At 27.1% G+C, this 13,676-nt stretch overlaps 1 protein-coding gene across 1 annotated transcript; it reads left to right on the top strand.

Annotated features, from left to right (window-relative positions):
* Positions 1-5,745: 5,745 nt before the first annotated feature.
* OCT59_026159 (uncharacterized protein) lies at positions 5,746-6,884 on the top strand (the record flags this gene model as incomplete). Its single annotated transcript, XM_066142987.1, has 8 exons — positions 5,746-5,980; positions 6,061-6,072; positions 6,157-6,198; positions 6,261-6,320; positions 6,390-6,446; positions 6,535-6,594; positions 6,705-6,770; positions 6,859-6,884. 8 exons carry the CDS (start codon positions 5,746-5,748, stop codon positions 6,882-6,884), a joined length of 558 nt encoding a protein of 185 aa, XP_065992551.1.
* Between the last annotated feature and the right edge of the window lie 6,792 nt (positions 6,885-13,676).

Genomic DNA, 13,676 nt, shown 5'->3' with positions numbered 1-13,676 from the left:
GAAATAAAGAGCAATTAAATAAATTGTAAAAGATAATTTAATATAAAACATTATTTTAAATATATTTTCTTATCATTATTATTTATAATCCACTTTTAATTTGATATATAAATTTTATTTAATTTCTTTCTAAGTGATATTAGGCCATTTTAATCATTTTAATGGATTGGTATTATTCCATCATATTCATGATAAATTTTTAGTTTCTTATCGATAATATCCATTGCAAGATCATAATATAATAGTAATTATAAACAAATGGTAAATTTCAGATGAAATTTTTCTCATAACTGACATAAGTATTTCAATACTATAAAATATCAGATGCAAAAGTAATAGTAATAACTTTACTGTAATAAGTATTTCAATATATACTTATTTGATGGTTTACAAACAAGATCAATAAAATCAAAGATTACTAATATAGTCAATTATCACTAAATCGCGAATATAAAATAACATATCTCTACGAATTACTTTTTAAAGGTGTTATAAAAAAGTGTACATTAATTATTACATAAGCAATACTAATTCTTTATTTCCATGTGAGTCGTAAATAACTTCTTAATTCTATATTGATTTTCTAATTATCGACACAATTTCCATTTAATGGATCTATATTAAGCCAAAACATCAGCAACAACTTCTAATTTATTGCCTTTAGTTAAATGTGACTAAACCTAAATTCATTAAATAAAAACTGTTTAATCATTAGATACTGATTTCTTTTATATATAATTATTTAGTTTACAAATATCTTCAAATCAATTTGTAGATATGCATCTTCGACATTTTCGTACTACTTTATTATGGACTTCATGCTTTATTAATTGCCGCTTTATAGCTTTGTCATTTCAAACTGCCATATAAATTTATAAATTTTCGTGAATCCATATTTAGTATCTTGTAAATTACTACTGTATGTTGGAACCACTCTTATTTGTATGTTACAAATGCTCTAATTTAACATTTCTGAATTGAATTAATAATATCATCATTTTTAAATGTCCAATTTGAAAACTTTACCTTTAAATAATTTTGAACACAATGCTCAATATAATGTACCATAACTAAGACAATTTCATAATTCTTTTTGTTCCTGAATTATTTATTTCAGTTTTTTCATCATTGTGGAGAGATTTATCATTTGATGCAAAAATTGTGAACTGCAAATTATTATGAATATAATGTACTATATGCTCAAAATACTAGAATTAATGTAATTTTAATAATTTTGAAAAAAAAACAAAAATAAAAGCGTCAAAATTTTTAGAAATAGATAACTTGTATAACTATAATACAGTGCAGTATTAGTAGGAGTAATTAATTTCTCATTTAAATATTCTTTATTGGCGAATATTCAACAAATATACGCTAGATTTTTTGCGGAAGGTTAACTCGTACTGACAGGTAAAGTTGTTAATAACAGGTTAACCAGTGGTTAACCAGCTGCAACAAATAAACAAAAAATAATAATCAACGTTTTTTTTTGTAATTAAATTTTGCTAGAATAATAAATTAAGAAAATATAAAATATGGCAACTATACATTGTGGACTATTGGTATTAGCGGCTTACTTGGTATAGTAGTGACCCGCTACAAAAAATAGTGTGTGATACAGTCTACCATGGTATCAATTGTGCGTGAAGAAATAGGAGTAAACTTTAGAGTTATCATAGTTATCAAGTTATCAACTTTTTTTAGCGTCACGTCAGTGACGTCACATTTCCATGTGACTCCGTAAATGACTTTTTGTCGTAGACTTGACATAAGCTTTTGACTAAACATGTGAAATGTCTTAGACTTTTAATTTTTTTTGACATCAAATACTTTATAATTATAGACTTAGTACACATGCACGTGTGTTTTTACGTACTACCATGCCACTAATCTTCTATTAAAAATATTAAACTAATGTGATGATAATAATATGGATTTCGAACCAATTAGTTTAGTTAATAATGGTTTAAATAGATTAGAAGTGTAAGCCAAAGGAAATAAATAGTACTTGTTAATTAAAAGAGTAGTAAGCGCAATAAAGGAAAATGAAATTATTTTTTAATACATAAAAAAATAATAAATGATAATTTTCGAACTCGTTAAAGAATATTTGTATTTTGATACGTTAAGCCGTATTTAATTTACGTCTCCCCCATAAAGAAATAAATTAATAAATTAGTTATTTAAGATTATTTACTTGTTAAGAGCGTCAAAATACATGTGTTAAACACTAGTTACTAGAACATTAAAGAAGTTACAAAGTAAAACAAATTAACGTAAAGTTGCAATCATTATTGTCATAAATTGATTTTGACATTACGATTAAAAACTTTTCCCTTTATAAATTATTAATCAAGAAACAAAAATGGCCAAAATTATAATTAAGTTTGCCATTTAAGTTTTTAATGAGAATTTTGAATCTAATATTGTTAATATTTAATTATTCTCAATATTTAATGTTAATTTCATTATAAAATGATTAAATATTTATAAAAATCGTTTATAAATCATTTTTTTTTTAAAAAAAAAATTTCTTTAAAAAGAAAATTTATTTCTATTAAATCATTTCACTTTAAAAATTATGGCCAGATTATGATGATAGTCTAAACTATTTTTGTTAACATTATATTTGAAAATATTTTTTATCGATACTAAAAATAAACTTTTACAATGTTCAAGATCAGAGCAAAGTATAATAATTAAGACCGAAATTTTAATTTTGACATATAAAACAAGTTTTTAAAAATGATTCTTTTATTGAAACTATAAAAATTTATACAGTATTGATTTTTAAATCTATTTCAATTAACCTGAAAATTTCCAGCAGATGAATGATATACAAATTTGGGAAAACGATAGAATCCTGAACTTATCCGGGTCCAGGTTAAGAGTGTAAACCCAGATTATGTATATAATATTATAATTTCTAAACCAAATGATTAATGGAAAATTAAAATTTAATTAATCCTATAAACTTTTATGAATGTATTTTATCACGTGATTTATTTAAACATCGTGTGCGGTATTCTCAAATTTTTTTAAGACATTCTCACATTTAAGCATGATTTTACTTGTATCTACTGAAGTATTATTATAATTTTATTGAATTAAACGAATAGCCACTTCTGATACTGCTGTAAATATTGCTAGTATTTTTAACATGAATACATATTTATCAGATGAGTAAAATTGCTATAAGTATCTCTATTGCTTCTTCCTCCGTTACTTAAGCCTCTACTACTGCTGTTTAAACCGCAACTGCGCGCTGATATACCAAGTATTATATAAAGAAAAAAATCTTATCAGAAAATACGTTACCTGCGCTGCTACTGACGCCATCTCAGATGCTACCATCACTATAGAACCGATAGAGTGAAAAACAAAAATGATATGTTTTTATTTAACTATATCAGATATGATATCTACAAATAAGCTGAATATTTTTAACAAATTCAAATTAATGACACTCCTACTATTTTTCCTTCAATTAATGAATATAACGAATAAAAATTTTATCATAAATTACACCATAGCGAAATATTATTCTTACCTATATTTTCTAATTCTTTATACCATCTCGATATTCTCTCTATTATACTTCTATTGTCTTCTACTCCTCTCTCGTCACTACATTCTATGTTTTTCATTATTTGTTCCGCCCATTTAAATACTCACGTTATGTATAATATGTAGTTGATACTATAATAATAGATTTAATTCTGTACCTTTTTAATAAATTCTCTATTTATTATTTCGCCTATTACTAAATAACCCACTTTTGTCGTATGATTATTTTCTTCTTTCGTATGATTACATCATAATTTGATACTGTTTCACAAGTCAATTTAACACTTGTATTAACCAAATTTCTTATCACTTAAAATTTCTTCACTCGTCTCAATTAGACAATTACCATACAATAATTTATCATTCTATCTTTTATGTACGTAACACTAATTTCTATTTACCTAAAATGCTTGTAATTTTTAACGTATAGGATATATTTTTTAATATTACGTAATAATTGTAACCAAAATATCTTTACAATATTTTTTAAATCTCTATCAATTCACAATAATCAAAATATTTCCCTTATCACTTTCTTAATTTTCTTATTCAATCAATCACATTCATTTTCTATAGAACTAATTACTTTAACTGATATTTAAAAAGCTAGGTAATAACCACATTCTATAAATAAATTATTACCTGGGTAGCACAACTATCAAAATAAGAAAAATTACCTAGTTTAAAAATTTATTATTCATTATTTTTAGTTATCTATTTTTAAAATGTAAAAATATTTGTGTATCAATGATTAACTGTACAACATATCCTAAATAGTTTATTTTGTTTGTTTATAAATTGTGTAATTTCTTGTCTTACTACGTGACATCCAGACTATACCAAAATTAGAATTTTGGTTACATTATTAAGTGGGGCTAAAGAAAAATTCCTTTTCACATTTTTCCAATTTGTTTTTTTTACCAATAAATAATAAATACATTTTATTTAAACTTTTATAAAGTTGCATTATGTCTGCTATTCGTTATGAATTAGTTTATGCAACAAATAATAGAGTAGCTTCGTTAATTGATTATAATGTTTACACTGACATGTACAAACAATATGAATTTCAAAAACAATTCATTCTTACTGATAAACTTCTTACAGATAATGAAAAAGCTGTAGCAATTAAACTTATAACTGAGACTTATGATAGAAATAAAATTCTTTTAAATTCAGGAACAAAAAGAATTTGTGAAACTTGTAAGCAAGAATGTTTAGCGACATTATATTGTGAATATTGTGTTCGAAATTATTTAAAAGATAATTTTTCAAATTGGACATCTGGAAATGATGATATTGATAATTTAATACAAAAATGTCAAATGGAATGTCTTGGGCCAGGCCATGTAATTGAATGGATTCCATATAATAACTTCAAAAATATTAAATATCTAACAAAAGGCGGATTCTCTGAAATTTATACTGCAGATTGGATTAATGGACACTATGAAGAATGGGATTCTAAAAAACAACAATTAAGAAGATTCAGAACTATAGAAATAGTACTTAAAAAATTAGAAAATGTTGAAAGTGCAAATCAAAGTTGGTTTGAAGAGGTTTGTATTTTAAATTTATCTATAAAATTAATCCAATCTTTTTTATTAATAATAAGTTTTTTAGGCTAAATCACATTTAACTATAAGCGCTAAACGCGCAGAAATTACCCGATGTTATGGTTTAACACAAGATATATCAGATGGAAATTATATGCTTGTAATAGGAAAAGGGGATATGGATTTAAGAAAATATTTACAACAAAATTATAATCAACTTACATGGAAAGGAAAAATTAGAATTGTTTATGAAATAATTGATGCACTTTATTGGATTCATGAAGAGAATGCAATTCATAGAGATTTGCATTCTGGAAATATATTATTTTCACAATTTAATGATGGTTGGTATATTAGTGATCTTGGATTTTGTGGACCTGCTGATAAATCATCAAAAAGTATATATGGAAATCTTCCCTATATAGCACCAGAAGTTATTAGTGGAAAAGGATATACTTTTAAATCTGATATTTATAGTATTGCAATACTTATGTGGGAAATTTCATCTGGTCAACTACCATTTATTAATTATGAACATGATGATTATGATCTTGCAATGGATATAATTAATGGTATGAGACCAGAAATTGTGTCAGAAATTCCTTTAGAGTATAAAATTTTAATGGAACAATGTTGGGATGCTGATCCATCAAAAAGGCCTGATGTTGATATACTTGTTGATAAAATAAGAGAAATTCATTTATCATATCAAAATAAGCCAAATGAATTATTTCAATCAAAAGCAAAAAATAATTCTGAAACAAAAACCAATTCAAATTATACGAGTAGTAGCAGATTGTTTACAAGTAAAACTCATCAATTTGATAATCTACCTGAACCAAAGAATGCAACAGAAGGTATTATTTATTTATATGTTTGTTTATTATTCATTAGAATATATTGTTAATTCTTTTTTTTTTAATTTAAATAATTATAGGAGAACAAGAAGGTTGATTTTTTTACTACTGTTTTGTTAGTTATTATAATAAATGTTTAAACTATTTTCTCATTTATTTTTTTTTTAAAAAAATAGGATTTCACAGTAAAACATATGACTTTAATATTCCTGATAATGGTAAGTGTTCATTATAAATTTCATTTTAATTAATTATTTATTAATTAAATTTCCATTTTTAGTTGATGATTTTAACAATTCAAGTAACAAAAAGACGTCAAAAATCAATAGTTATTTTAAAGGTAATTTATTTATATATTTTTTAAAATTATTTTTGAGATGATAATAATCAATAGATTTGTCTTATTTAGCTAGTAGTAAAAGGTTATCTAAAATATTTAAGAAATTACAAATAAATTCAAAGAATGGTAAGTATAATAATTCTAATTATTCGTCATACTAAAGCAGTACAGTATATATTAAATTGAGCTTTATTTATTTAATTTAAAAATATAGACATTCAAAATGATAATAAAAAGGAAACTATACAACAACAAATAAAAGGACCAATTAATGGTAAGGACATCATTAAGATAAAAATTTTTTTTTCAATATTTGTTAAATATATTAAAAATTTTATCTCTTATATAATGTTAAACTAAAAAAAATCATTTTTCTTTTTATAGATGAAGAAGTATATAATAGTCCAAATCTCTATTCAGAAGAACAAGATGAATTAGAAATTCCTGATGGTTAGTTATTAAATATTTTAAAAAATAATTTTTTTTTTCTTTTACTATAAATTTGTATTCTGATCTGTTATTTTTTTTTTATTTTTAGAAATACCATCTGATAAACTAAATTAAGAATACAAATAAATTTATTTTTATCTTTCATTTATACTTTATTTTGAATTATTTAAACACTAAAAATTAGAGTAGTAAAATATTTTTACAAGGTTTTAGTTTGTAATTTAAATAATTCTTTTTATACATATAATAAACTAAATTATTATAGAATAAATTATACAAAAAAAAAAATGCCTAAAAACAGTTTCTAATTCATCCCATAAAACAATGTTCTATGTAACACTATATCCGATATGGCGTTTCTGTTTTTTATTTTTATGGAATCATTTCTTTATCTTATTAATCTTTTTTTTATTTTAGAATCATGAGGGCATGAGGCGTATATAAAACAAATAGTTGCTAACCTTATAAAAAGATAGACTATGCTAAGTATATAAGTTACTATCTAAGTAATCTAATACAAAAAAATCAGAGGAGTTGTCCCGCCCGGCATATTTATTAATCTTATCGTTAAACTTCGAATTTGGAAAACACGTGACCGAAATCCGCACTCCAGATAATAATCTGACCAGAATTACGATTTAGATAATTAACCGATTTTTGTGATAATCTTCTTTCATATCTTCCGTCTTTATAATAATACCCTCCATCATTATCTGGTTCCTCAGGAGATAAAGGCGAGGCAAAAATATAACGTAAAAAATGCTATATGATGGATCATTGGCCTCGTAATATTACATCTTATTAATAACAAATTTTATTAATAAATGATAATAAATATCTACTTTTTATTATGCGGGTGGGTAGACGTATTAAAAAGCTATTATTCACGATAATAAACTTCTTAGTCAATAAAACGTGCAAGAGATTTGGTGCTCATTGTATATGATAATAGGTTTTAGCTTGTGGACTTTTCACTATTATCCGTTATCTTTGCCTTCTAGTATAGGACCTTCATTGCTCACTGTTCAACACTATCAAGGATGGAATTCGTTCTTTTAACTGGACGATCTTCTTTGGAAGTGTTATCTTGTATCGTACAATCTTGACGTTCAAATGTGTTGTAAACATCGTCTGGTACTACAAAATAAAGTCGAATCTTTGCATTTTGATATACCGGCATGTTAATAATAATTATTTTAACCAGTTCGACCTGTTTTACGGGGTGATTTTTAGAGTGACTTGGAAATACACTTTTGTGTGACAAACAGCAGGTCTGCCGCACTAAGATTTTGTTTGTCTGGCACGATGACTATATATTTCTCAGACTTTGAAAATCCGATGCACTTTCAACTTTTGGTTTGTCTATGAAAAATCGGTCATTGCCTGTACCTTTCAACTATTTTGTTTCAAATATATAGCACCAACACGAAATAGGTGAGTTACGTAACACTCAAACAAACATCCCCTTGCGCTGGCTGCTCCTGCATAGTTCGAATTTTATGTAAACAATTTTGCCTCTAGGTTTTTCTGCATCCTATCGAATACGTAAGAGGAAGCTCATTTTAAGTGGTATTCACAATACAGTTCACCCTCGCTATAGTGAATTTTTATATAGTGAATAATTTGCTATAGTAAAGAAAAGCTCAGGTACGGATTTTCTATATAAATAATAATTCTTAATACAGTTCACCTTCGCTATAGTGAATCCCTTACTATAGTGAATCTTAACCTTCAGCCCATGAGCTTCACTATAGCGAGGGTGAACTGTAGTTAGGCTCCGACTACCGGTGCATTATACGATTACTTATTTCAACATGGGCATTGTTTTTTTCATTTTTTCATTGAAGTATTTTATAATCTTATCGAAATCATCAATTTCGGAAATGGCATGTTAAAGCATTTATCTCGATCTTCTCTTTCTCTTTATTGTTTGGTCTTCCTTCTTTATCAATATCAACGCAAATTAACATTTTTTAATGAGATTTCAGCCAAGGACGTATCTTGGAATACCACCCGCTTTGCGGTAAATATTAGTCACTATTTCTTTGGGCACTATTGGAAAGGCATGTTGTCGACAGGCCCTTAGCGACCATGGTTCCATACACTATTCCTTCATATAATAATTCCTTCAAATTGTTGGTACTTGGTTCCAACTCCATTTGGTAGATAGTGCGATTACCGGAGGCTTTAAAGAAATACGATTTTTCTATGCCAGACTTGCCATTAATGGGAATTTTGTTAAGCCAACATTTGATTTCCCTTTCAATTCATGACAAAGAAGCATAATTGGGCTCTCTGGTTCTTCACTACCTCACAGATACTCTTAAATAACGAGTCTGACACGTAAAAAGTAATAATTTGAAAATCTTTAATTACGGGATTCTGAGACTCATTTTATAAAATGCAAAAGCTTACCCAATTTTCGCTTTTTATTAGATCCATGTGATTCAGTAATTGACATTTCTCTGCAACATGAGTTAGTCAAAAAAGGTTGACACATCACCGTTCGAATTGTCAAATTATTATGACGCAAACACGCAAAGGCTTTACCTTGGTGTTCATCCTATTTTTTAGAACATACCGACTTAAAGAAAGTTATTTTTATAAGTCAAGTTTCGAATTAGTAGGAGTTTGGCAAGAATTAATGCATATTAGGAGAATAAAAAAAAATTATTAGTATTTGACTTGAAGCTTACCGACATCAACGACCTCAATATAAACAGTCGTCATAGTTATAAATTTCATCAATTATCATATCCGAACGTAAACTCTCTTCTTTTCCATGTGCTCTTATTGTTGTATCGTCGATATCAAAGTTACTCAACTTATTTGGTAGTTCTGTTTTAACTTATTTCTTCAGTGCATTAAGGCAGTTCCAATTTGATTGTTTGTTTAAACGCTTTTATCTTAAAGGGATTTCCTTTATACTTGGCCCAGATCACCATTCTTGCGATATCTACGTTGAAAAAGAATGTAGAAAGAAATAAGAATTCAGCGTTGTGAATAATCAAATATATATCCTTTATTATATTACGTCATAGTGAGATTGATTACAATCATTACAGATACCTAAAAATAAAAGGTTTTTTTACTATTACCGCACAGTTACGCAGTAAATTTTTCTATTCAGGTGCATATACTTTACGTTAAAGATTCTTTATTAATTATTTTTCAGACAGAATATGATAGAGGTAGCGAATGAAATTATGGTCACAGTTTGATCGGCGACAATTATGATATCTTCCATATTGTTAAGATTTCCTGTGTTAGATGGGACTTCAGAGTTAGATGAGCTCTCATGGCTTTCCATGGTAACGTTTTTCGAGCGAAGTCAAAAACATGGCTTCTCGCTTTAATATAGCGCTTGAAATCCCGCAGGAATAAGATCCCATTTCGTAGCGATCCATTAATCAATTAATCACTAATGATTAGTTCACACATCCCAGAACCACACGTGGAAATTCAGTTTTCTTAGATGGTAATCGCGAGAAATAAATGGATGGAAGACTTTTTGTCAGAGCATATTGCACATGCGAATCTTACGACTGTTCTTTCAGCAATGAATATCATACTGCGCAATTCAGGTGACCTTAAATCGATTCACATGACTTTCACGGATAGATACGACCCTCATCATGCTACTGTTTATAAACCAAAAGACTCTAAAACGCTAAATTAAAGATAAGTATCCTAGTATAAACGCATATTTTTAGCTATAGAACGAAATTTACTAACCGATCTTAGTACAGAATACGAACTTCTGAATGCCCTAGAATTAATAGATGCAGATAAATGATGTGATGAATCCGAGGTAAATTATACCAATGAACACGAGACTGATGATGGCGACGATGACTATAATGACGATGCTTACGATGACGACTAGGATAATTATTGGGCCATCAGAGACGAGAGAGAGTCTAATTTCATCTTATGTAAATTAAATTCAACGACTTCTTGTTCAAAGCATTCTATTGCGAAGTCTCTACCCGTATGTGGGTTATCTGTGTACATTTCGGATTACAACTTGAATCAAACATATTAACAAACATTTTTTATCTAATTATGAACGTGTTGTTATCATGCTGATCGAGGCAAAAAATAATGCCACGCGATATATTATCAAGCGAAAAATGGAATATTCATCCAAAGCAGATGCCGATGAGATAATTGGATTCACAAATAGTGAGACTTGTCTTCAAATCCTCCATCTTCATAATAATACCCTCCATCGGTTTCGTCCTGTTACCTCTTTATTTTTTTTAAGCGTTCCTCTCTTCATTTTCGACGACATTTTGGAAACGAACGATCGCGTAGATGATTAGAACAATAAGACACTTAGTAAGTTCAATTGTTCTATTTAAAAAAAAAGAAATTTGAATAAATCGATTTTTTAACATTTTCCGTTTCTCTCTGCATTTGGTAGATTATGCAACGAACGACAGTGTAAAGAATTAGGACAGTAGGATATTAGGTATGCTTTTATTTTATCTGTTTATTTTTATTTTAATAAATTAAATAATTTAATTTTTCGCCAATAATTATCTCATCGATCTAATTTCCACTTTTTTCTTTTAAGTCTTGTTTGTGGGCTATATGGGAGAGTTATGGGAGTGGTTTGGTTTATAATTTGATCTTTGTTGTGAATACTATTAAATAACTCTTATGTTTGTAATCTTATGATACAATATATTATTTTTTACAAATTCCAGTTATTTCGTAATATTATCACCGAATCACAGGTTAGTAATTCGGCATTACGACATTACGGCGGCGTGCATAATTATTACGCCACCGGATTAATTCGATCTAATTCGCCTCGTGTATAATGGAGAGCTATTATGTGGTGCGTGATAGTGAAAAGGTGCAGCTTCTGTAGAATCATGCAAATGTGTATGTAAACTGCTTGTCATACAAGAAGCTCATCTAAACTGATCCGTTGCCGTAATTAATTTTAGTAATTCATCAATTGAAATTTGCATAGTAGGAATTATGTATAATTTATACTTGAATTATTTTTTTTTTGTTTTTATGTAATCTATTTAGGTATTAACTATTCAATTTAAGAAAAGACGTAATACTCTCAGAATATCAAATCTTTTCTAAGTAAAATTTTGATTATATTTGACGGATTTTAATAACAAACTTTATTATTAGGTTTATTATCTTGAATATTTGATAAAGTAAATAGAACATATACTGTTTAAAATTTCGAGTAACAAAGTGCTCAATCCATCATTAATATAAAATAGATCATATTAACTTCTATAAACCCGTTATTAGATATGATTTTAACAATTTCATTAGATGATAATGTAAATCACTTCACTTACTTCACTTGCATTGGATTTTACTTTTAATGCGCAATAGAATCTTGCAAATTACGCTGCATATGAATATATCTGATTTGAAAAATTTACTATATTTTAGATAGAAATTGCGTCTAAATAAATAAATAAAAAGTCCATAAAAAAATATAAAGCATTTGATTTATTTTCAAAAAATAAATAAGTAAATAAATAAATTATTTAAGTTCCAAAAATTTAAAACTTTTTATAGAATATGAGAACAAATATTTGATAAATAAAGAAACCCTATATTGGAACACGTTAAGATATGTGCAAAATTTACTTTATGATGAAGCAATTTTATTTTGTCATGTAAAAATTCACATTTCGTTTTTTTTATTTACAATTATTATCGTCTTAATTCGAAATTGGATTATGCTTTTGGATTCTTAATAACCTGTTTACATTTATTATTTTAGCTTTGCCCGTTATATTCTACTTTGAATTTTGCGAAAAATAATAGATCTTATTAAGCATACTGTTTGGATTAAATTTTGCCAATGGACCATTAGAATCGATTCAATCGGATCTCTAAATTTTTTTTCATAGAAGGTCAAGCCTGACTTCCGAATGATAGCGAAATAATCGGAATTTAGGCAATACAATATAAAAAATTATTTAGAATCGAATCAAAACGAATCGATTTTTATGTTGTTTCGATTTTCGTTGATTTAATTCCAACCTTAAATCCGCATTAACGATTTTTATTCTCGATTCTTAAAATTGATTTCGCTCTTACATGAATTAACAGTATGTGCTCTTCAAATGTGGCCAATTGGAAAAATTTTGTCATCAAATAATTTGCATTACAAAGTTCGATCTTTTTTTAGACAACACACGTTTCTTTATTTTTTTAAGTTCGGTCTTTATCTGTAGCATCATATTATTTCTTGTTTACAAACAACAGTAATTTAGTACGACTACACTAAGCGCTACAGCGCTACTATATCTTTTTTGGCTTTAGTTCATGCAATTATTACAGATCAGACGCTTTGTAATATACTTCATTAAAAGACTTAAATTTTTTATTAAATTTAGTCCTTGTATTGCTATCCTGACCAATTGACCGACCAATCATGAATTTTGCAAAACCAGGTTGATCATCATATGCTTGTTTAGTATGTGTTTTATAAAAAAAAAGTGCTATAGTATTATGCATCCTTAATATAGTAGTAAGTAAGTAAAAGGTAACAAAATATTTTACATATCATTTAAATCGTAATGTAAAATATAAAAAAAAAAAATATTCCGAGTTATGGACAATGAACCGCAGCAATTGTATGTTAACGATTCCATCAAATCAAATAATTTATCGAATTGTTTCACATGAAAATGACGTACTAAAAATTATATAATCTGATGCATTTAAGTTTTTTCTATAATTGTCAACCGATCATATTGTAATCAAATTTTAAAAAACAAATACAAGGTCTAATCTCGTTATTTGCGCCGTGATCTACAGTACATTACAAAAATTTTTACGCACGTGAAATCAAAAAAAAAAAAAATTATAACGAAATTGAGAGTTACGCACGGGTGTTTTTTTTTATTTACATAA

Source organism: Rhizophagus irregularis, chromosome 6, assembly GCF_026210795.1.
Source record: "Rhizophagus irregularis chromosome 6, complete sequence".
NCBI classification, from domain to species: domain Eukaryota; kingdom Fungi; phylum Glomeromycota; class Glomeromycetes; order Glomerales; family Glomeraceae; genus Rhizophagus; species Rhizophagus irregularis.
Note: the sequence above shows the minus strand (reverse complement) of the source record. Positions and strands in the feature narration are given on the sequence as shown.